The following is a 25,636-nucleotide window of genomic DNA, read 5'->3' as shown; positions in this document are numbered from 1 at the left end:
TGCTATAGCCAGTGAGTTGGACAGGGGGCATGGTGGCCTCAGGCAGGTTATGAGTGGGGATGCTCCATCTGACAGTAGACCGTGCAGCAATAGTCTGGACATCTAATTCTTTATGGATCCATAGATCAGCAGGGGCCAGTGCCACAGAAGCAGTTGGAGGAGAGATGTAATGAAGAATCAAGAAAGAGGGGGGAGGTAGTAGAGTGAGAGATAGAGAAGGAGAGATAGATGGTGAGAGGGAAATAATGTAGTGGTTAGAATAGGATGACCAGGCAGTTTGGGTGCAGTAAATTATAGGGCAGTGCGACATCAAGTAGCTTCAGCAAGGATAAACTATGGCAGCCTGCAAAGAGAGGTGAGCAGAAAGGTTAGGACCCATAGTCAATATGGAAATATGAAACTGTCCTACCACATTTGGAGCAGGAACCAGCTAAAAGCAAGGGGCAGACCCACTGGATATGAGGTGACAGCAAGGACAGTTCATAGCACAAGAAATTTTCAGCCACAGGCTGCCCTCCTCCTCAGCACCCAATGTGATTGTAAGACCTATTGGAAAGATAAAACTTGAGATTGTGCCTAATTCCCAAACATAATTAGGCAAGCTATTCCATCAAAGAGAAGTGCTGTCTGAAAAGCGTCTACTACCATATTTAGTTTTTTCCACCAGCAAGCCAGCTTTTTGTCAGTGAAGTAGTCTAGGTGGGTTTAGGGATGAAACGGTTACCGGTTTCACAGTAAACCGCGGTAAAATTCCAGACGGTTAGTATTACCATTTCAAATTTTAATTATCATTAAAACCACAGTTGATTACCGCGCTTTGAAAAACTCACGTTAAATACTGTTCTTATCTGCAATATGCACAAAGTGCAGTTACCTCTCATGCGCACATGGTGCCACCTTTAATGTTAATGCACATTTGATATGGTTTTCATATGTTTACATACACTATATGGACAAAAGTATTTGGCCACACCTGTTTTTCAGGATTTGGGCTAGGCCCCTTATCTCCAATGAAGGGCAATCTTAATGCTTCAGCATACCAAGACATTTTGGACAATGCTATGCTTCCAACTTTGTGGCAACAGTTTGGGGAAGGCCCTTTTCTATTCCAACATGACTGTGCCCCAGTGCACAAAGCAAGGGCTATAAAGACATGGTTTGATGAGTTTGGTGTGGAAGAACTTGACTGGCCCGCACAGAGCCCTGACCTCAACCCCATCGAGCACCTTTGGGATGAACTGGAACGGAGATTGCGAGCCAGGCCTTCTCATCCAACATCAGTGCCTGACCTCATAAATGCTCTACAGAATGAATGGGCACAAATTCCCACAGAAACACTCCAAAATCTTGTGGAAAGCCTTCCAAGAAGAGTGGAAGCTGTTATAGCTGCAAAAGGGGTACCAACTCCATATTAAAGTATATGTATTTGAATACAATGTCATTACAGTCCCTGTTGGTGTCATGGTAAGGCGTCTGAATACTTTTGTCCATACAGTATATATATCTGACTGTAGCTCATGCTAGGAAAAGGTAGTGTTGGAAAATGCTGGATTTTGGTGAAATTGATGCACTTGGAAGCTAACTAATAGACTGTTACACAAAGAACTTCAGTCTGGACCATAGTTGCAGGAGAGGCAAAAGATGTTTATTGATGATCTTCAGTACAGCAAGGCTTTACAGAGTTTCAGATGTTATACGCACTAATTTTCACACTTAGAGTCTTATGCCTTACACACTCATCAACCTCTCACGGTCCAGTCCGTCTCCGATGCTGGTGCGGGTGGTGCTAGCGCTGGAACTGGCAACTCTGCTTCACAAAGAACATCTTATAGCATTCTAAAGAGTGGGAAACTAATGACCTAAGCTGTACAGATATTTGATTATAGCTGACCTTGCATCGTCTAGAGTCTGGCGCCTAATTGGAAAAACATTGCTTCAAGGGTATCCTTGGTTGATAAGGGAGCACACACTGACCCGACTCCTCTTTGTCACAAACCCAGACAAGGGAAGCAGAGTGGGAGAAAGTCCCACTGGGTAGAGAATCCTTATATCACCCAAGAACAAAACCTTTAATATAAGAAGCTTCAAAGAACTGAAGTATCTTGGTTGTGATATATGCATTGATATATCTGATCAACCCAAATGGTTAAATATGGAGTGACTGACCTAATACTGAACTACAGCCATATGAGTGCTCGAAATCATAGGCCTCTCCGTTGGGACGGCCTTGTGCCACGTATACATTTTCAGCGTGCCTGTGTGCATGATTAGTTCAACATAGCATCGTCACTTGTTATGTAGGTCACAGGTCGTAACTGTGATCAACCTAAAAACTACACAGAATACAATCATCATTGTCCCGGTGTATACTAATTCTACTAAACTAATCAATCTATTGATATAATGATCAATAAATAATCACCACTATTCTTCAAAAATGAATCCTAGTGAAAGTATTTATTTGTGCATATCAAGAACCCAGATGGCTATTACAAAGACTAACTAATGAATGTTCGTTATATACACATGCATGCTTCTTACATACGTTTACCATGTACACACAAGGTGATTTACCTTGGTGACTGTCAATGGTGGGCTAATTCTCATCCATGGTAAGGGACTGGGACTTGTAGCATATTAGTTAGATGTATGCAGCATATTTACTTTCTCATAAAAGCTGGGAGCAATGGCACTAGACATTGTGCTCTCTCACTGAAAGGACCACCAACAGAATGCTTACAAAAAACCCTGATCCATTTTTAGTCTTTGCAACAGAGATGCTCTTTGTCGCCAATGAGCAGAAATAAAAACAGTGACTGCATGCATGCCCTGATATAACACTAACAAATGCTCATCTATCTTCATACATAAACATATCCCTTTCAGTAAAAATATTTACAGAGGCTAAAGGTTAAAAAAGATATTTTAAGGATGCTGTTCAAGAGGACAACTAAATCTGATATTCTCAGTATAAATGAGCTGATGAAGAATAATAACATGAGCTCCTGTGGATATGATGTGTATACGGAGGAAAGAATGGAAGAGAGCGTCACAATATCACAGCATCACATGAATGGGCACAAATTCCCACATAAACACTCCAAAATCTTGTGGAAAGCCTTCCAAGAAGAGTGGAAGCTGTTATAGCTGCAAAAGGGGGACCAACTCCGTATTAAAGTATATGTATTTGAATACAATGTCATTACAGTTCCTGTTGGTGTAATGGTCAGGTGTCCGAATACTTTTGTCCATATACTGTATGTTTGTATTGGCTATGTTATTTTAATGTTTATGCAAACAAAAAGTGCATAGTGCTGCTAATTGTATTTGTGGTTTTCAATATAAAACTTGGTGAAATGATTTCAGTCTGTGTATCATTACTTTTTGAACATTTTCAGCACGTTAACAATACCGCAATAATAAAATAATATAATAATAATATAATAATAATATAATAAAATACCGCAATAATAACCGCAGTAATTTTGGTCACTGTAATTGTGATATTAAATTTTCATACCGTTTTCATACCGTTTCATCTCTAGGTGGGTTTTAGGGAATTAATCCTGCAGGTAAATGGGTGCAAGGAATAAACAAGGAGCAGTACAGATTCATAAGGCATTCAGGTGTAAGTAAGAATTCAAGCATCCTGAGAGAAGAACATTACAACTGTCTAACTGAGATTTAATAAATGTGTAAACTATATTTTCAGCATATCTTTATGGAAAGAAAAGGTCTAATTTTGGCAATATTTCATAGCTGAAAAAACTCCAGGCTTGAAAATTTTTTGGACCAAATCCGCCTGTTCAGTCTGGCTGAGGCAGGCCATGGACAGGCCAGAGGAGGTAAGCCATAAGTCTAATGCATGGACCATTACGATGAGGCTCAGTAACATGATTTGAATGAGGATAATTGACAGTAATTCTGAAAATTCAGATAAAAAGAAAAGCATTGCTTGTGTGGTTGACAAAGGGTTAAAACTAGCACTGCTGGTTCGCTTACAAATATTCAAAAGAACAAAAATCATCAGATGTGTTCTTGCAGCTCAGAGTGTCTATGAAAATAGCAACTAGCCCCCCTTAATTTTGCCTTGTCAGGTAGACTGATAAAAACTGTAAGTGGAAGGTGAGGCTTCAGGGAGGCTAGCCCATTGGAATTGAGCAAGGTTTCAGTCAAAACGATAAAATCGAATTTATGTTCTAAAAAGACTATTAAAAAAACTTTTTGTCCAAGTGATCTAATATTCAAAGGCACCATTCTTAGTAGGCAAAGCATTTCAATGTGATCAAAACTATCTTATTCACATTAAAACTCCAAGAGTCCATCTTCCTATGAGAAGATAATGTCTTTTCCTTACATCAGTTGGAAAAACAGTATGTATTGTAGACTCACGAGGAGATGGTTTGCTCATGAGCAGGCCTGGATCTACCATATATGGTACCAGGTGTGCACCCAAGGGCACCAACCACTAGGGGACGCCAACGCATTTGAACTTAATGTGGCTATATCAGGTTGTTTTTAATACAGATTAGATTAGATTCAATTTTATTGTCATTACACATGTAACAAGTACAAGGCAACAAAATGCAGTTAGCATCTAACCAGAAGTGCAGTAAGCAGTAAGTGCAGAGGATATATTACAGTTATATGTATGTACAGTATAAGATGACTGCTATGGACATTTTTTGTACAGATGGATATATACAATGTGATATGTACATTATGAGGTCAGTAGTTATGGACAAATTTACATATAGATATATGCAGTGATGTATACAGTGTATATAATATATGCTATGATATTTACAGTTGTATAATATATAAAATGGTTCTGGATTACAGATTACAAATAACAGACTGGTGGTATGTGCAGTAGCTCTAAATGGGTCAAAGAATAGTGTAGTATAGGCTACAGTAAGCAACTGTGTCAAGTTATAGTATTACTGTAAGTGCAAATAACCTTCTAGTAGTGCAGGTGGGAAATGTATTACAATCAGTCCCGGCCAGGGGGATAAGGGTGTGAGGGGCAATGAGATGTGCATAGTAGTGTAGGGAAGTTAGCGGGGAGCAGAATTCAATAAGGAGATAGCTGTGGGGAAAAAGCTGTTCCTGAACCTGCTGGTCTTGGACTGGAGGCTCCTGAAGCGCCTCCCAGAAGGATTGTTTGAAAACTCTTCTGCATTAAAAATTGTTTGTTGGAAAAATCTTTAAAATTATATAGATATTCTGTTGCGGTGGTTTACATACACTATAGTATCATTTATGTCATTTATGTCTGATTTATGATGAATTCGACACGCTCTTGAGCTCCCTCCCGGACACCCAGCTGATTCTACTGGGTGACTTCAGCGTCCAACCTGAGAGCCCCTCGACGGCTAGCCTGCTCTCACTCCTGCACTCCTTATCCATCACCCTCTCCCCGTCTCTCGCAACCCACAAAGCCGGCAACCAGCTTGACTTTGTGCTCACAAAGAACTGCACCATGGCCCACTTCATGGTGACTCCCCTCCATGTATCTGATCACTACTTTGTATCTTTCTCTGTCTCTCTCCCTGCCACTCTCAACTCCTCTGACATCCCTATTACCACCTTCAGGAGGAACCTCCACTCCCTTTTCCCTCTATTGTTCTCTCCACCCTCCCTCCCCTCCCCTCCTTCTCAAACATACCTGCCAATGCTGCTACAACTGTTTTTAACACATGTCTGTCTCAATCCCTAGATGCTCTCTGTCCCCTTATCTCCAGGACATCACGGCTGTCGCCCTCCTCTCCATGGTTGACCGACTCCCTCCGCTCCGATAGAGCTGCGCTGTGGGCCACCGAAAATGGAAGTGGAGAAAATCCAGATCCTCTGACGATCTAGCATCCTACCACTCCCTACTGACAGCATTTATGACTGCTACAACAACAGCTAAGTCCTTATTTTTTCAAAACAAAATCAATACTAACATCACTAACCCCAGCAATCTCTTGTCTGTCTAGCATCCAGGACTCCTTCACTCCTCCAGCTACAACCTCAACCACCGGAAAGGCATCCAGTCACCACCTGTCCTCCCTCTCTACACTCAGCGACGCAGAAGTTCAAGTCATCACAGCTCACCATGCTACAACCTGCCCTCTTGACCCCATTCCTTGCACCCTTCTCCAGTCTGTGTCCGGTGAGATTGCCCCATATCTCTCCTCCATCATCAACTCATCTCTAACTACTGGTATTGTTCCCACAGATCTTAAAAATGCTCTGGTCGCCCCCCTACTGAAAAAACCTACCGCTGACCCATCTGACATGAACAATTACCGTCCAGTATCCCTCCTGCCATTTGTATCCAAATCCCTTGAACGTGTTGTTCTTAACCAACTGTCTCCCTTTCTCCACAAGCACAGCCTCCTGGATCCCCACCAGTCCGGGTTCAGACCCGGGCCCTCGACTGAAACGGCATTCTTGGCGGTAACAGAGGCCCACTTTAACCACTAAAAGGATTTCCTTTGACACACACAACACTCTCAATCAGTTAAGACTGAAAGTCTCAGCGGACTGCCTGTAGCCAGGGACAAGGCCAAATATGCCTACCATCTTGTGGAGAATGTTGAATAAAGTTTAAATGTTTCTTTAACATGCCAAACTGCCTAAAGGTGGTGTCATTATAGTTGAAGTGTTTGCATGTGATACTTGTATTGGAATATTTAGCCACGACAGTGAACTCCATGTTTATAACCAACACCTGGGCACCAGGAATGAGCTGTCATGAATTCAGGTGAGGAATGGGAGAGAAATATGTCTTTAACTATGGAGTCCCCAATCACAATTGTGGAGGTAGTTGAATCTGGTGGGAATGAAACACAGAAGGTGAAGGGGGTTTTGGAGATAAAAGGGGGCTCAAGGCCTTGAAGTTGTCTTATGATAAGATAAGATAAGATAATCCTTTATTTGTCCCACTGTGAGGAAATTTGCGGTGTTACACCAGCATAAGTAGAAAAAGTACAAGAAATAAAAATAATCAAACAACATGAATAGTAAATAAAATCAACAGTACACATTTAAACAGACATTATACAGTACTATTGCACATGACTGAGGTATAGACAATGAGCAGTAATATTGCACATGAGTGAATTGTAGACATTAAACAGAATATTGCACGTCAGTGAATTCCAACTTTGATGTGTGTGGTCCTCTGGGAGCAGTGTCAATTGTCAAGTCTGATTGTAGAGTCTGACAGCAGCAGGAAGGAAGGACCTGCGGTATCTCTCCTTCATATACAGTGAGTGAAGCAGCCTGTCACTGAAGGAGCTGCCCAGAGCTGTCAGAATATCCTGCAAGGGGTGGGACTTGTTCTCCAACAGGGAAGATATATTAGCCATCATTCCCCTTTCTCTCACCACCTCCACTGGGTCAAGGGGGCATCCCAAGACAGAGCAGGCCCCCTTAACCAGTCTGTTAAGTCTCTTTCTGTCAGCAGTTGAAATGCTGCTGCCTCAGCAAGCCACTGCATAGAAAATGGCTGATGCCACCACAGAGTCAAAGAAGGTCCCAGGAGTGCTCTCTGCACTCCAAAAGACCTGAGTCTCCTCAGCAGATAGAGTCTGCTCTGTCCTTTTTTATATAGTGCGTTCGTATTGTCAGTCCAGTACAGCTTATTATTTAGGTGAACTCCCAGGTACTTGTAAGATTTCACATGTCAATGTCTGTTCCCTGGACGTTCACTGGTGTAGGAGGGTAGTGTTTGCACCTGTGGAAATCCACCACCATCTCTTTGGTTTTCCCTGCATTGATCTGGAGGTGGTTCCTCTGGCACCAATCCACAAAGTTCTGGATCAGTTCTCTGTACTCCCTGTCATCTCCATCCGTAATTAGGCCAGCAATTGCATCGTCAGAGAACTTTTGCACGTGGTAGTTAGCTGAGTTGTGCATCAAGTCTGCAGTGTAAAGGGTGAAGAGGAAGAGAGCCAGGACTGTTCCCTGTGGGACTCCTGTACTACAGACAACCATGTCTGACTTGCAGTCCTGTATCCTCACATACTGTGGTCAATTGGTGAGGTAGTCCAGAATCCATTTTGTAAGATAGTGATCAACCCCTGTGCACTCCAACTTTTCCCTCAGGAGCGAGGGCTATACGGTATTGAAGGCACTAGAAAAATCAAAACACATGATTCTCACAGTGCTCCCAGCCTTTTCCAGGTGAGAGAGGGATCTGTGTAGGAGGTAGATGATGGTGTCCTCCACCCCAATGCCAGGTTGATAGGCGAACTGTAGTGGGTCCATTGATGGGCTCATCAGGGAGCGGAGATGGACAAGGACCAGCTTCTTCAGGGTCTTCATCAGGTGCGATGTCAATGCCACTGGCCTGTAGCTGTAGCATGTAACAAATTGAGTAAACATGGGCAGAGTGGGGGACAGAGAGGCATGATTAAAGTTGCCAGAAATGAGAAGGAGGGCATGTGGGTGTTGTGTCTGCAGCCTGCTAGTAACTGAGTGGATCACATCACTGGCCATGTCAGCATTAGCAGAGGGCGAATATACACCACCATCATGATAACATGCGAGAATTCCCTCAGTAGATAGAATAGCCTCATGCAAACAGCCAACAGCTCAATGTCCATACTGCAGAGTTGTTCTTTAATAGTGATGTGCCCAGAGTTACATCATCTATCATTAACAAATACTGCCAGCCCTCCTCCCTTCCTCTTACTGCTCTCGTTTGTCCTGTCTGCCCGCAACATCTGAAACCCATCCAATGCAGCGTTCGTGTCCAGAGTTAGCACATTTAGCCATGTCTCCGTAAATAGCATAATGCTGCACTCCCTGTGTTCCCCCTGGTGCTGGATCAGCACCGCTAACTCGTCCATCTTATTGGGGAGAGATTTCATATTCCCTATGATGATCGAGAGAAGAACAGGTTTGAAACGTCTCTTCCTAGTGCGGCACTCAGCTCAGGGCATGAAGGCAGTGGGTATAGGTGCTGCTTTTTGACACGGGATCTACCCCTGACCCACCTCTGTGCACTCTCAGATGTACAGGGGGTGGAGCAGGGAGCATCTAAGGAGGGGTTCAGTGGATCCTATATATATATACGCCAGTTGCTCGGTCCACAGAGGGAGGTAGGTCCATGGTGGTTTCCCTGAATGCCGGCACATCCACCAGCAATGCTGACGAGGAAACCAGTTGCATAGAACACACCACATCTTTCATTAGACTGTTAAGGACAATTGTTACCTCCTGAATTTTGGAAATCTCCATAGAGGACATTGACTGCTACTACTATGTCTTCAACAGGATGCAGAGGTAGAGGTAATCAGTGCCAGACCCTTGCTTGATGTTGATGATTGTGATGAATGGTGAACAGCAGTCCAGTCTTCACTGTCAAGGTCCAAGTGAGTCCAATGATGCTGTTAATGCTGGTGAGGCCAGGTGGGGTGACTGCGCTTGCCCTTCGCTACATATGGTGTCAGAGTGGGATGGCTTGCCGCGAGGCCATCGGAGGCTTGCCCAGCATGTGAACCGTATGAGGGACCTCCAGGTTAGGTTGACCCCGGCATGAGGGACCCCAGAGATGTGTGAAGCACAAGTGAGTGGGGCACCATGGGATGGGAGAAGTACGGTTGGGGAATGCGCGAGGGATGCCTTGGTGTGTGAGGCGCATGGGCGCACTTCGCGAAGGGGAGGGCAGTGTGACAGAGTGCTGTCACTACAGTTGAGTATGCGCTCTGACTGCCATACCAATGATCCTGGCTCTTTGGCATTGCGGTCAAAGCTGCAGGACCCAGGATGGAGGACGGGTGGGGTGACTGCGCTTGCCCTTCGTTACAGAGGCTCATGTAGAGAGTGTGCATCTGAGGGGGATGCAGCGAATGGAACAGAACCAGAAGGCCATGTCTCTGTAGTGGTTGAAAATGATTACACCAATAGTGACGGATCTGGAAATTCAAAAGGTGGTCACACTGATTCAGAGGATGAGTCTCTACAGACAAAGAGTGTTGAGTCCACAGTGTCCGTTGAGTTCAATACCCAAAGCAGTGTAGTCACATCCAACTAATATATGGGAGGGTGTTGTATGTACATGATTCAAGACATTTGTTAAACCAGTAAAAAGTTCTTTGAAGTGATGAAAGTTATTGCTATGATGCGTGACATGGCCAAGAACATTGTCCATTGTCATTTCATTGTCCACACACGAACAAGAGCAAATGTCAAACACACAAGACTGACACCACAGATATGTTCCTGCCACATCATTGAAGTGCAACACAACACACCCAACAGGAATGAACCATTCCAATACAATACCCACACGCACCCAGGGTCTCCCTGGGTTAATGTTAGTGTAATGGTATATAAATGTAAATGACGGTACAAAATAGAATAGATAGCCTCCCTAGATAGGTTCCCTAGAGAAATGAGGCTGGCGCTTCTGCATGAGAAGACTTTTACTAAGGTATCTTAGTAAAGGTCATTGAGATGTGAAAACTGTGTATTAGTTGATGTGATCAGTAAACACATTACACAAAAGTCACAAATAAAGTAAATAAGTATCTGGATCAAATCTGTGAAAAGCTAAATAGCTACCTAATGACTAGCATACAAGGATATGTGAACGCCACGCAAGTCAAGCAAAATATGGCAACATTTAATCAAAGGTGGGAAAAAAGTCATTTTACATCCTCCTACAGATGATTTACTTGCTTAGTCCCTCCATTTCATAGGAAGCTCTTTATCATTTTAACATGCAAGTAAAACACTAAGAATTGTGCCTTCGCTTGTGACAACATTGTTCCCACTAGTAAGAAAACACCAGTCACATGGAAATGTAACCAATTTCAGATGAAGGAAATCCACACACAGACACATTGGGTTGGCAGTGTTATTTTCTGATGCAGAGAAAAAGATAGGCCTACCACACAGAATACAGCCTTTAGAGTCACATTCATGTCATTCATACACACACACACACACACACACACACACACACACACACATTTCTCAATTTTTTTATAAGGAAGGCAGAGATATGAGTTACTTTCTGAACAAAGTCAACACAGTGAATTAAAACGGGACTTGCATTGTAATATCATATCAGTCTTGTAATTGCTATATTATTACCTATTGCAAATAGGTAATAATATAGCAATGAATGATATTTTCATTCATTACTATCTAGACATAGATTAGTCTACATATTAATGATGTCTCTAATATTAGCCTAAGTATGGTGATGATTCTAGCTTCTAAAATTAGCCTTAGTATGGACAATGTTGAATGCTTAAGTCATATTTTTTACATAATAAAAGTGTCAATATCTGTTTATTTTTCAATGATCTTGAGCAAGTGAGAAAGCATCACATTCTGCAACTTCAAAAGAGAGGGGCCAAAAAACTGAAGTCAACAAATGTCAGGAGGCTCAGGCAGGGATTCAGGCTCAGACAGGAAGGCACGATGAACAAGGCGAGTTTAATGAATCCAAACGGTATCCGAAAACGAGTTCAGAACAGGCAAAGTCAAAAAAACAGGGAAATCACGGCGAACAACAACCAGAAAACAGATACAAAAAAATCGAGGTCAAGAGGAACAAGCTGGGTCACAAAACGGGCAGGCAAAACAGAACAACGAATAGCTGATAGTGAAACAGGAGGACTGAGACGAACTAGCAAAGAGCACTCAACAAACGGGGAATATATAGGGTGAGTCAGATGAGGGGATGAGATGCAGGTGTGCAGGCAGGCAGGTGATCAGGCACAGGTGGACGGAGACAGGGCAGAGAACAGGGCAGGGCTGGAACACAGGGGAAAACAGTAAACATGAGCACATGGACAGCGAAAACAACAAAGCCAGCTAAGAAGCCGCTGTACTGACGAATCAGTGACTCTGTGAACGAATCTTCGCAGTGAACTTAACAAAATGATTCAGTTTTGTAAAAAGAGGCAAAGTGGTTCTCACTACTTTTCTCTTCCTGCTGAAGAGCACGGAATGTAACTAGAAAAGTGCATTTCCTGAAGAAAATGTGTGTGATTGCAACCCGACAGCAAAAACGTACTAATATACATTATATGACCAAAAGTATGTGGACATCTGACCATCACACCTATATGAGCTTATTGGACATCCCATTCCAAAACCATGGGCATTAATATGGAGTTGCCCCCCCCCCCCCCCTTGCAGCTATAACAGCCTCCACTCTGCTGGGAAGGGTTTCCACAATAGTTTGGAGTGTGTCTGTGGGAATTTGTGGCCATTCAGCCAAAAGAGCATTTGTGGGGTCAGGCACTGATGTTGGACGAGAAGGCCTGGCTCTCAATCGGCGTTCTAATTCATCCCAAAGGTGTTCAGTGGGGTTGAGGTCAGGGTTCTGTGCAGGCCACTGGAGTTCCTCCACATTAAACTTGTCAAACCATGTCTTTATGGACGTTGCTTTGTACACTGGGGCACAGTCATGCCGGAACAGGAATGGGCCTTCCCCAAACTGTTGCCACAAATGTGGAAGCATGGAATTGTCTAAAATGTCTTTGTATGCTGTAGCATTAATGTTATCCTTCACTGGAACTAAGGGGCCTAGCCCAAACCCTGAAAAACAACCCCAGACCATTATCCCTCCTCCACCAAACTTTACAGTAGGCACTGTGCATTCTGGTAGGTAGCGCTCTCCCGGCATCCACCAAACCCAGATTCATGCATCAGACTGCCAGATAGTGAAGCGTGATTCATCACTTCAGAGAACGCATTTCCACTGCTCCAGAGTCCAGTGGCGGCGGGCTTTGCACCACTCCAGCCGTCGCTTGGCATTTCGCATAGTGATGTGTGCAGCTCCAAAATCTTGTGGAAAGCCTTCCAAGAAGAGTGGAAGCTGTTATAGCTGCAAAAGGGGGACCAACTTCATATTAAAGTATATGTATTTGAATATTTTTATCTGTAACATAATGTCATTACAGTCCCTGTTGGTGTAATGGTCAGGTGTCCGAATACTTTTGTCCATATAGTGTATATATGTATATCTATAATCATCACCCTGTATTCTAACTGGTATCTCAGCCATTACTCCTGCAGTGTGGTATACTTCTGACCTAGCTGGCTTTTACTCCTATCTAGCTTCTTTCTTCTCTTTATAATATATCTTCCTTAGTTACATTCTTTAAATTATATATTTTTTTTGTTGGGAGATTTGCACAGTCTGCCCTGCTGCTGCCATTCCACTGCTTAGTTAAGATTGTACCTTAGCATGTGACAAATAAAACTTTGAACTTTGTCCTATAGATACCAGTTCTCAAATAAGTGTGACAGGTAATGTAAATGTTAAATGTGTCAATTTTTTACCGTTGTTTAATCCATGTATTATATGCAAGAATATTTGCCATTAGAAGAACCCAAATGCTTTTTGACATTTCAGGTCAGTGAAAGTTGACCTGACTCTACGTATCAGGGTCAATGAATGTTGATCTGGGTGTAGCCATCTGGAATATAGCAAAGTGTAGTTTTTGACTGGGGAAGTGGTGGAGTTTGCCATGTAATTTTCATACAGATTGCTATTTGACAAATCGAAAACAATCCTGCAGAGTTTGATGATGATAGGTCATAGATGAGTCAGTTTAAGTGCTGCTGAAATTTGATTGGCTGATGGCAGCCATCTTGTTTGCACTATCAAGTTGTCCTTAATGACTTTATGAGGATCTTTGAGCAAGACACAGCATTCAACATTTCAAGTTGATCAGACAATTGTTTTAGGAGTTATGACCATGTGTTTGCTATAGCGCCACCTATGGACGGATTTACACTAAATTTGGTAAGATTGAATCTAATGGACTGTAGATGAGTGATGTCAAGTTCAGTGATGATTGGCCATTGCCTTCAGGAGTTATTACTCATTATATAAATAGAGGCCATGCCCACATACCTCATTGGTTCACTGCATCCACATCTTTTAACGTAGCAACTTTCTTTATATGGGGATTAAAGATCTTGGCCTGAAGATGCTGTGTAGCAAAGTTCGTGCAAATTGGGCGCACCCTCTAGGAGGAGATATATTTTAAAGGTTTTACAAAAAATTCAAAATGGCGGAAATCCAATATGGCATATCATTGTGGTCCAAGAGATGATTTTGTTCATGCGGAGCCAGGGAATCAGGGGAACAAAGAATTTTGACTCTAGGCCAAACGGTTCAACAGTTATAGGCCAAAACGCGTTGTTGCTTCCTATAGGGCCAACATGTGGCGATTCAGGCTAATTTTTCACAAAATTAGTAGGGAGTGACAATAGGAACCTACCTGCCAAGTTTCATGATGATAGGTCATAGTTAAGTTTAAGTCAGTTTAAATGTCAGTTTAAGGGCTGCTGACATTTGATTGGCTGATAGCGGCCATCTTGTTCGAGCTATCAACTTGTCCTTTTAGAAGTTATTAGGACCTTTGACCAAGACACAGCATGCAAAATTTCAAGTTGATCAGACAATTGATTTAGGAGTTACGACCATTTGTGTGCTATAGCGCCACCTATGGACGGATTTACCCCAAATTTGGTAGGCTCGACTCTAATGGCCTGTAAATAAGGGATCTCAAGTTGGTGATGATTGGACCTTGCATTCAGGAGTTATAGCTCATTATATAAATAGAGGCCACGCCCTCTGTTTTCATTGTCTTACTGCGGCCACATCTTTTAACATAGCAACTTTCTTTATATGGGGATTAACGATCCTGGGCTGAAAATGCTGGGTATCAAATTTGGTGCAAATCAGGCAAACCCTCTAGGAGGAGATAGATTTTAAAGGTTTTACAAAAAATTCAAAATGGCGGAAAATACAATATGGCACATCATTTTAGTCCAAGAGGTTTTTTTGTTCAACTGGAGGCAGGGAATCCGGGGGGAAAATATTTTTGATTCTACCCCAAACGGTTCAAGAGTTATAGCCCAAAATGCGTTGTGGCTTCCTATAGGGCCAACATGTGGTGATTCAGGATAATTTTCCTAAAATTAGTAGGGAGTGACAATAGGAACCTACGTTTCATGATGATAAGTTTCATGATGATAAGTTTCATGATGATTGGTCATAGTTAAGTCAGTTTAAGGGCTGCTGACACCATCTGGCCAATTGGGGTATATTTTTTTCCCCTGAGTAGTGGGTTACCATAGGAACCTATCTACCAAGTTTGGCAGCATCTATAGTTTTTGCTGTGCAAACACTTTTATGGCAGAAATAAATAAATAAATAAATAAAAATTGGCACAAACACAATAGGGTTCCAGCACTACGTACTTGGACCCCTAATAAATATAGCCTCAAGCGGCGATTACGGGGTCCAAGCATATCAGCGGAAATTTGAATGGGTGATGGCTGCCATTGTCTGATTCTGAGTCATCAACTTGTCCTTGAAGATTTTATCAGGACCTTTGACCAAGATGCATTATACAAAATTCTAACTTTATTAGGGAATTGGTTTAGGAGATATGGGCAGTAAACGTTAAATTTACAATTTTTGCCATTGTGAAATACATGTATTATATGCAAGAATGTTTGCCATTAGAAGAAGCCAAATGATTTTTGCCATCTCAGTTTAGTGAAAGTTGACCTGAGTCTAGGTGTCTGGGTTGATGAATGTTGATCTGGGTGTAGCTGTCTGGAATGTAGCAAAGTATAGTTTTTGACTGGGGGAGTGGTGGAAAGTGAGTTTGCCATGTAATTTTCATACAGATTGCTATTTGACACATCCAAAACAATCCCGCAAAGTTTCATGATGATACGATAATTAAGGCAGTTTAAATGCTGCTGCTGAAATTTGATTGGCTGATGGTGGTCAGTTTAAGGGCTCCTGAAATTTGATTTGACATTTGACATTGTCACCCACTCTTACACTCACAAATATGGGCCTAATAGCATGTTAATTGACACTACCTGAATGTGTTTGGACTGTTGTAGAGAGCCAGAATACTCAGAGGAAACCCACATGAACAGAGGTACAAGGTTCAAACGCAGAACCACCCTGAACTTGAAACCTCCATATTGTTAGGCAGTAGTCCTACCCATTTCTACCACCGTACTGCCCCCCACTACATAGATGTCAAGCGTAAACATAAGCAGAGCCATAAAATGCAGTGTGCCTTCTTTTGACATTGCAATAGGAAGTGCCTATTGGAGGAGATGGAGGAGTGCCATTTTTGGGTATTTGAAAAAATCCAAAATCATGGGAAAAATGACAGAGAACATACCATATTAGCTGAATATAATAACATGTCCCTGATAGAAAAGGACCCCCCATTTTTCAACACCTTTTTTTGGTAACAGACTTTTTGAAGATCAAATCTTAATTGTTAAAGGAAATTATTTCATTTGACATGGATTTAATAAAACACACTGAATAAAAGAAAGTATACTGATATTTTAAATGAAATTGTCACATTTAAATGGAAATAAAATGTAATCACATTTTCAAATGAATAAGTTATTTAAATAAAAATAAAAATGAGATTTCTAATATCACTGAACAATCTCAGATAAATAGCGCCATCTGCTGTTCTTAATGTATAATGACATTAAAAAGTCTAGTAATCCCATGCAAGACAACCCAACTTTTCAGTCCTTGAAGTAGAATAAAAAAAAACCTGTCTTACATTCAGGCCAATATGGAAAGTCCAAGTGTTTCTTCAACACTATTTAGTGTATTAGTTGTGGCAGTAGGTCAAAAGGTGCAGGAGATGTGCTTATTTTCAGTGCTACAAACTGATTGTATCTTGACAGCCATACCATTTGGACATTGAACTATGTGTTCATTTCCCAGTTAGGACCTGACATGTAATGATGTAGTGATCTACAAAAAATATCTGCTTTTCTTTGTCTGGTCTGTGCCTTGTGATGTCCATTGGAACAAAATGTCATTAACTTCTAAGTACATGGAAGCATGGATGTTTAAACCTGTTTTTCTGTATAGCATCCCAAAATGGCCAAATTTCACTAAACTTGGTGTGTTCCAGCCAGGCCTCATGGTAAGCATGTCTTAACGAGTTTTATGCCAATGAACAAAAGCATTGCAGAGATATGGCCACTCTTCCTTTGTGGTGCCTTCATGGGCAAATTTGTGGGTACACTGCGGCCATATTGTTCAACCTGGCAACTATCCTTTAACAACTGTTAAAGACAATGGTCCAAAGACATAATATACAAAACCGCATTGTGCCAAGCTCTAGGATGAGATGGTTAAATGTGTTTTTGACAAAAGCAAAGATGGACACAAAATGGCTGACGCGGAGGTTTCATAAGTTCCCATTTAGGATCCTTAACATTTTAATGAAGCACAAGAAATTTAGTTGAAATATCTGCTTTCGTACCAGAGTAATGGGGATTTAATTTTTTTAATGGTGTAGCGCCCCCAAGTGGCCACATTTCATGAAACATGGTGCATACCCAGTATTCCTGTGTGTGTGTGTGTGTGAGAGAGACCAGGGGTGGTTCAGTTGAGCTATTCAGTTCCCTCTTCGCGTTTGCAGGAGTTGCAGAGTGCGGCGGGGGAAGAGATCGGCAGCACGGCTACGTGGAGCCTGGTGTCCAGACAACAAAGGACTCTTATGGGACACGAGGGTGTTTTGGGGGATTCTTTTTTTTTTATTTGTAAGATTTGGCTTTTTTTTGGCCTTGCTGCTTGGGGGAGCATGTTATGTAAAAGAGTATGTGAGCGCTCCCAGTGGCAGCCTGCGACCCACACCTGGTCAGCCCCGCTGCGGGACTGGCTCACCCCGGCCAGAGGGAGGCGCCAACTACAGCTTCTTAGGGGGAATTGCAGCGCTTGCTTCCTGCCAGGGTGTGAAGGGACCACTGTGTGCTGGGGCCGGGGCTGCTGAATGGCTACTGCTGCCGTGCTGGCGGGGTCCGCGGCTGTTCTGGATTGTCTTGAAAGCATGACAATTCAGGCAGTCGGGGGACGGACGGCTCGGGAAACTCTTTGCGCCGCAGGTTTTACGGGGGATTTTTTTTTTTTTTTTTGTTTACCGTTTTCGGCCGGGTTTTGCTTTCGGTTGGGGAATATTTTTGGTGTAAGTTTGGTTTTGCTTTGGGGAGAGATCCCGGGAGGGGGCTCTCTTTTAATAGGTGCGGGGGTGAGGAGTGAGTGACGGCGGAGCGCTGCAGATCCGGACCGCTTCCAGGAGTGACGTCCGGGGCAGGCAAAGCAGCGGAAGCCGGCGGGAGAAGAAAAGCGAGGCTGGAGCGGCAGCACCCCATGCTGGGGAGGAGGCGAATCGGGGCGGTGCCCCTGTGCAGTAAGGAACGTGACTGGCGGTGTTGCCATTTGTGTGTGTGTGCGCGATCCTGATTGCAGTCTGCCCAGCCTAGCAGAGCGGGTGATTCGTGCTGCTGTCCCTTTTCCCCCAGCGCGGCCATAACGCCTGCTCCGGAGCTGCGCGAGAAGGACGAGTGGCAAATATCAGCATCGGGAGGGAGCGGTCTGGACCAAGGGCATCAGCAGCACTCCTTTATTTTTCATATATATATATATAATAAAATCTTTCAATAAAGCTTTTGTAACCGTACTCCTGTGTCCTGGTCGTCTGTGGCGGGCGAATCTATTTGGGGAACCTGAGTTGGGTGCCGGGGGCCAGCGTTGGCGGTTGGCTCTCAACACCGCCCTGACACTGTCATTGAGTTTTATAAGCGTAAGATTTTTAACCCCAACCTCAATAACGTTTGGTTTGCTACCAACCTGGTCTCGCGTTGTGGTGGGCCGACAGTGGTCGGGGCAGTTCGGTGTCCGGGTCTGCTAACCCGTGACAATAACGTAGGGTAGCCGAAAATATCCTCCGCCAGCGTATTTAGAGAATATGCAAACAAGAATGAAGAAAAAAACCGTCACCATTGAGCAGAACTGCTATAAGAAAATTAATATTACCAGTTGGAATATAGTAAAGAAGGAAGTAGGAAAATGTCTCTAGCTCGAATGATTAATAGTAATCAGTTACTGTCATAATGAGGACAGTCGTCTCTGAAGGATTGAATTGCTGCTAGTGAAATGGCAGTGTCCCTAGTTAATTAGCAACCGGCTATGTAATAAAACTGCTTGTCATACAGCGGATGATTGAATGACGGGCTCTCCTTCTTCTATCATTGTACATGTCCAATCAGAGCCGAACGCGTTGGTCAGTTGATCAACACGGTTGTGACAAACATACCTTCTACAGTCATGCGGCAGTGTGTGTGAAGTCCCCCCCCCCCAAGACGGCCGCAAATCCCCGGCACAACTCCTCTGCCTGCTCTAGTGTAAACCACAAGCCGGTTGCAGGCCAATATTGCGGAGCTCATAACGCTACTCATGAAAACAGATTGTTGGCGTGGCACAAATGCCGTCACATTTCTCCCCAGACAACATTCAGAACAACCGCAAAGTTTAATTTAATTGGAGGTCGGAATGCTAAGAAAAGAGAACTCCAGGTATTACCAAGAGGTGGGTTTTCGCACTCAAAGTTGTCTAGCGATGCCATAATTGCAATATAATGTAGTGCGATCATCTGTTGTATTTAATTGTAGCAGATGTATTTCACGCATTTTTAAAGAAAGTTTCCAAGACCAAACTTCAGGTAACCATTCGACTAAACAAGACTTTTGACGGAAGGAAATACGTCTGAGCACGAGATGGCCGGTCATATGAGGAGTCCGAATCCAAAACAGTTTTAGGGGTCATTTCGTATGAAATAAACCTCATCAATTTGGACCTTCCTGAAAGAAACCACATATATTTCTTCTGCTGAAGCAGCCACTACAGTAAATGTCATCAAATTCCTGTGTTAAAGCATCTATGATGCGTTTTTAAAAGTAGGTTTCCGTTTGAAATTTTGATCTCCCTGCACCTCCAGTTCTGGTGGCAGCATACTTGTGAGCTTTGATATTGTGAATTTGTGTTTAAATGACAAATTTTGTATTTGCTGGTTATTTGTTTTGCTCTATGTTAAAGATGTGACATCTTTGAAGTGGCATATCAGCTAGAATTAAGTGAAAGAAATTGATACCCAAGGATAGGCTACTCTTGAATTGTAAACACGCAAGTGCGCAGGTGTAATAGTGCAGTTTGTGATAAAGGTGTCCACAGCCTGTTAAACAATGCTATAGGCCTGTACTCCTTTTTAACTGTAGGTAGTCATGCCGAGGTCACTATAAAAGAATTCTAATAACTGAGTAGCCTAACACCATTAAAGTTAGTCTAGTCACTATGTGGCCACCAATCTTGTAGTACGGGTAAGAATTTAAAACCAAGTCCTGCCCAATCATGGTGTAGAGATAAAGGAATGGTCCCAAAATGCTTTATAAATGAACCCTCTCAAACACCTATCTGATATTTGTTCTTATTCCCAGTTTAGTGATGTTATGTATGAACAAACTACAGATGCGTGTGAGGAGGCCAGAGTGGACATGAATCCTGGGGAATCTGATGACAGTGCTTTCCCAGGTACTGATCAAACCACATTAGACTTTTTTATTCATTTTTTATTCATCCTTTATTTAACCCTGAAAACCTCAATGAAATTGACATCTCATTTTCAAGGGTGAACTGACATATAAACAGTTACAATAACAACATCACAATGACAAGCCAGGCAATAAGATATGCCACAGTTATCTATGGCAAAACAAATTAAAAAACAGGTGCACCCCTCAGTTATAATATTGTGAGTTGAACATTTAAAATCGGAGAACGATCTGAATATGAACAATTCAAGATGACTCTGAAGATTATTTCAGCTTTTGAGAGCAGAGTAATTAAGACGTTTTCCCAGGTTCCATGCAAGGTCAGGAAACTTTGTAAAGCAACAAGTTGTTGGAACAGAGCTGACAGTAACTAGGGTTTGGTAATGTCCAAATTTTTTGCACCATCACATTCTGCCAAAAACCCAGGGGCATTAGTACCAATTTCCCAATTCTCCTAATTTAAAAAACTTAAAGAAATGATCACATGCATACATTAATCATTTGCAAACAGCACGTCACTAATCAAATTGACTAAAATATTCATTTTTAGTTATTAATTGCTGGTCATCCAATTCTCACATTTTCCTGAATTATAAACGATGCATTGAAATTGTGTTCTGTGTGATGTTTTATTTAAAAACATTTAAATTCAAAATTTATTTTAAGATGATACTCATGTGATAACATTTTAGAGAAAATAAGAATTTTACCTCATGGACCATTAAACTGTGTTGTATTTTTCAGTGTTATAAACTGATTTCCACAAGTGTCAATTTTTGTGCCGCAGTGGGAGAGGATGATGCCGTTGTTAGTAACCCCCTGAGGGGGTTCAACAGTACCTGTCTGAAGAACGTCTTTTCCACCTTGCTGATGTTTATCTACCTGCTGCTGACTACAGTGGCAGTTTTCCTTGCTTACCAGACCATCATAGACTTCATGGAGAAGCTTAGCCACCCAGTCATGTCTGTCAACTACAAGGAGGTAGACTCCTTTGAGCCTGCAGGTTGGTGATGTAAGGAGTGCTTTTCATAGTTATATAAATTGAATATTTGCTTTCAAGAGAAACATATCCCAATTATGACAGGAATCTTCCAGAGTCATATCCTTCAAAACCACAATCGAATATTAATGTTTTCTCCTCTAAACCTGGGTAGGTATTGCTTTGTATCTTGGGAAGGCACAGCTCCTAAGCTGTAAGCATCACCACCATGCCTACATCCCTCCACTGGTGTCGCCCGGCCAGCCTGAGGAAGGAGACTGTGTAACAGAAGAGGTTACCTACATGAGCCCCTACTCCAACCACACTAGGGTAAGAAGCACAACTATACTCCGTAATAATGGAGAGAGAGAGTGATGTTTATGGTATAGGGATGAGTTTACAGAGTTAATTAGCTAGAAAGGGAAATAACTAATATCTTTTTAGGAATTATACCAGGAAAGTTACTTTTGACCTCTGCATTTGTTCCAGATGTGTTTATTTGACATCAGTGTATGTCTGCTTTGTAGAAATGTATGTAGTGCTGCCTTTGGTGTAACTTCACTGGTGTGTGTTCTGTAGCATGAATTAGTCAACTAAATATTTAGTAACTGTAACTAAGTTATTGCGCTATATGACTCTCCACAGTTTTATGATGAAAGTGGTGGTTGACAGACCTGTGGCTGCCTAAGGCTACCTCTGCAGCTGCCTCGCAGCATAGCTGTGATACCCAACAATTGTCTTAGCTGTTCAAATGGCTGGCTGTCTGTTTTTTTTCTTATCCAGGTGACATTTCATCGACTCTAAAAGAACTCTTCAATATGCTAAGCGTGTTAACCAATAGGAAAGTTGACTGATTAATATTTATATACACAGTGCATTGCAAATGTATTCAGACCTGTGATCGAATCTGACGTTTTACTGAATTGCAGACATACATTGAAAATTCCTAAACACTAAAACTCAAAATTAAGAACACCGACATTGGATTTATTTAAAAAAATTTTAAGAAGGGGTTGAATACTTATATAAAAATAACTGAAATATCCTGTTTACATATGTAAGTGATAATTATCTCACAATAAAGCATACCTTATGGTAGGGATGATGGCTGTGGTGTGTGCTACTGTATCTGTGTTTATAGGACCATCTTATGCAATTCAGCATATTAAAGACTGTAGATAACACAGACTGTGGTCTATTTAATTGATGGGGAGGCAAAGAGTATGTAGAACTTCCCATCTCATTAATTTGTGAAGGGTGAAAGCCCACAATCTCCTACTGCACCCTAGGTCATGTGTAACCTTTCCTTCACAGAAGACTGCTTTGGTGGTCCAAGGCCCAACAGATGTCAGGAATCGTGAGCTAATTTTCCTACAGTTCAGTCAGAACGAGACAGGGGAGGATTTTAGCTCCATCAGCTACATGCTCTTCTCCAGATTCAGTGATCTGACCAAAAGGTACAAAAATGGGACGGGTAAGCCAGGGTTCCTTCATGCTGTGAGGCAGCCCAACTCCAGTTGCTTAATTGTTCTTTGTCTACCATGAAGCTGGAGGAGTGTGGGATGTTGGTGGTGGGCTTCTAATACCTTTTTTCAAGTGCCTCAGTGCTCTTCCCCTCCACACCCTTCATCCCCTTCTGAAAATGGGAACACCACCTGGCCACTCTGTACTATTCATCCACATCGTGCATGTGCCTAATGGAGAGAAATAGATAAACAACATAAATGACAGAAAACCATAGAAGAAGCATTAGACAAATTGGATAAAGGGAGGAGAAAATGAAATATGGACATAAAAAACACCCGATACTATGCATGTACAGTATACAGTATGATGTATCATGGCACAATACACAAAGTGAGGCTCCCAAGTAGCCCATGAGTTAAAGTGCTCACTTTGAGTGCAAGCTCAGGAAGGCAAGGAATATTTTTAATGAATGTCAAAACATACCCAAAATATAAGAAAATGTATAACTGGTTTAATGTCTGTTTATGCTCATATTGTAGGATAAATTAAGTAATTATATAAATACAATTGAAAAGAAAAAGCATTATTGCATGATTTTGCATATATGAAAGTGGCAATAGCTGTAGTTTCAGTCCTTGCATCTTACAAAAAGAATGAACTTTGTCAGAAAGAAGCTGCCATGTTAGCGCTCTACTTCCAGCAGGGACAAAGCAGCATTCATGCAGGGGTGTGAGAGGAACTACTCCATATGGATGTTCTCTGGTGGATTCCGCACATGGGTGAAGATGTCCTTTGTGAAGACACCCGGGAAAGGGGTGGAGTCTGTGGAGTTCCGACAAGAGGTGAGGAGTTGTGAATGCCCCACTGCTGTGGCCCTTATTCCTGTGGGGCTTATATATTATATTCATACATATTATATACTTAAATAAGCATTAATACAGTATCATTAATATTCATTACAAGACACTTCTAATAGGTAATGTATCCGAAAGTAAATGTAGACTATTTCACACATCAGTGATTAAGTATATTGGGAAAAAACAAGGTTCTTTAATCATTTTGTACTATAAATGCTGGAGTGTCCCCAACCAACCTCTAAGGGTGACCTCTATTTCTTGTATGAAAAGTAAACTCAGTATTCCTGTTGTGCAGTCTGTGAGAGTGGAATGCACTCATCAACATGCAGAATGCCAGTGTAATGTGGTCAGGCTGAGGTGACAGTAAACTGAATGTCCAAAACAGATGGTGTCTTTTAATCAACGATTGCCTGTGTGTATGTTCGCTTCTGACTCATGATAAATCAATGTGTGTGTGTTTTTTTTTACCACCTAGTCTAGTGTGGTGAAATATAATGACAAGAGGGCAGAGTTGGAGAGAGAGAACCAGCTTTTCTTCATTGTGTTTGAGTGGCGGGACCCTTTCATCCAGGAAGTTCATGATGTGAGTTATCACAACTGTTCTCTTAAGTATTTAAATTTCTGCTCACACAAGTTTTAAAAATAATGTCAGCCTAAGGAAACTGGCAGTCTGGCTCCTCCTCACATGTTGAAATGCTTCTCATTTGTACGGACAGATTGTGACAGCAAACCCATGGAACACCATTGCCATTCTGTGTGGCGTCTTCATGGCCCTCTTCAAGGCAACCAACTTTGCCAAACTCAGCGTGAAGTGGATGATCAAAATCCGCAAGAGACACCTGAAACGCAGCGAAAGGGAGCTGACCCACATTAGCTGAGAGACAGATGTTCAAGGTAGAAGAACTTCTAACCTAATTTGTTTGTACAGCCATTTCATTTGATTTGATCTGATTTGTGATCATGAGTTTATTAAAGTCCTATTTCACATAGTTATCAAACATTTAAAATACTGTTTTTAAAAAACTGAATCTAAAAGAATATTGAGTGTATATCTGTTTTATTGTATGGTGTACAATATTGCTTAATATTTTTTAAGTATGTAGTATTAAAAACCCATGAGGCTAGTATAATACAGCTGACCTTTCCAAATAAGTTGAAAAAACATGCTTTTCCTTCCCTTAAGATGGTCCAATTAGGTTATTATTAATGTTTTGATTAGGAGCCTAGTTAGCTAGCTACCTACTTTTCTTGCACACCCAAGATAGCCATCTGTTTGTGTTCAAGGGCAGAAATTACTTGAAACTGACAGCAATGAACAGATTGTCTGTGGTGCAAAATGTAATTTGGGGCACCAGAACATTTTCAATAATGTAATCTCACAAGAAAATTAAGAAAATGGGATGATGATGATGAAGAAATATATGATGCTATGAAGCGGTTTACTAGCTAGTTATCAAACACCAGAAATCTGAGAGATACATTACAGATGTTAGCTTCCTGGTTGGATGGTTGTTGAGTGTTGGCTATTGATTTTTAATGTACCAGTCCTACTTGCTGACAAATAACACTTCATATTTTCCTTAAGCCTTATTACTGGAAATGTTAAATTAATCATTATGCTAGACAGCAAGCCCCTGGGCTTTTCTTTGCAGTGATGGTTTTAAAGTTTGGACCAAGATGATTTCCTATGGATTTGAAGGATTTGTGGACTGTTCTGTAGTATGCATTAGCCATTCTACCGTCAGTTACAATAGGCTAATATAGGTAGGATTACTTCTTCTGTAATGGCCTAAACTGTGTCCTGTGTTGTTCCCATTGGTGAAAGAGGATACACATTAATAGTATATTTCTGTGCTACAGCCCCTATATGTTGTTATTGCACCACATCAATAGTGATTAATACAACTACAGC

The 25,636-nt window shown here is 41.8% G+C and overlaps 1 protein-coding gene across 1 annotated transcript; it reads left to right on the top strand.

Annotated features, from left to right (window-relative positions):
• Positions 1-8,787: 8,787 nt before the first annotated feature.
• Positions 8,788-24,602, top strand: pacc1 (proton activated chloride channel 1). The gene is made up of 11 exons (XM_036541518.1): positions 8,788-8,947; positions 17,457-17,547; positions 17,652-17,767; positions 18,071-18,224; positions 18,337-18,407; positions 21,209-21,424; positions 21,576-21,730; positions 22,715-22,857; positions 23,568-23,709; positions 24,200-24,307; positions 24,441-24,602. Exons 1-11 carry the CDS (start codon positions 8,788-8,790, stop codon positions 24,600-24,602), a joined length of 1,518 nt encoding a protein of 505 aa, XP_036397411.1.
• Positions 24,603-25,636: the final 1,034 nt, after the last annotated feature.

This window comes from Megalops cyprinoides, chromosome 12, assembly GCF_013368585.1.
Source record: "Megalops cyprinoides isolate fMegCyp1 chromosome 12, fMegCyp1.pri, whole genome shotgun sequence".
In the NCBI taxonomy this organism is placed as follows: domain Eukaryota; kingdom Metazoa; phylum Chordata; class Actinopteri; order Elopiformes; family Megalopidae; genus Megalops; species Megalops cyprinoides.
Note: the sequence above shows the minus strand (reverse complement) of the source record. Positions and strands in the feature narration are given on the sequence as shown.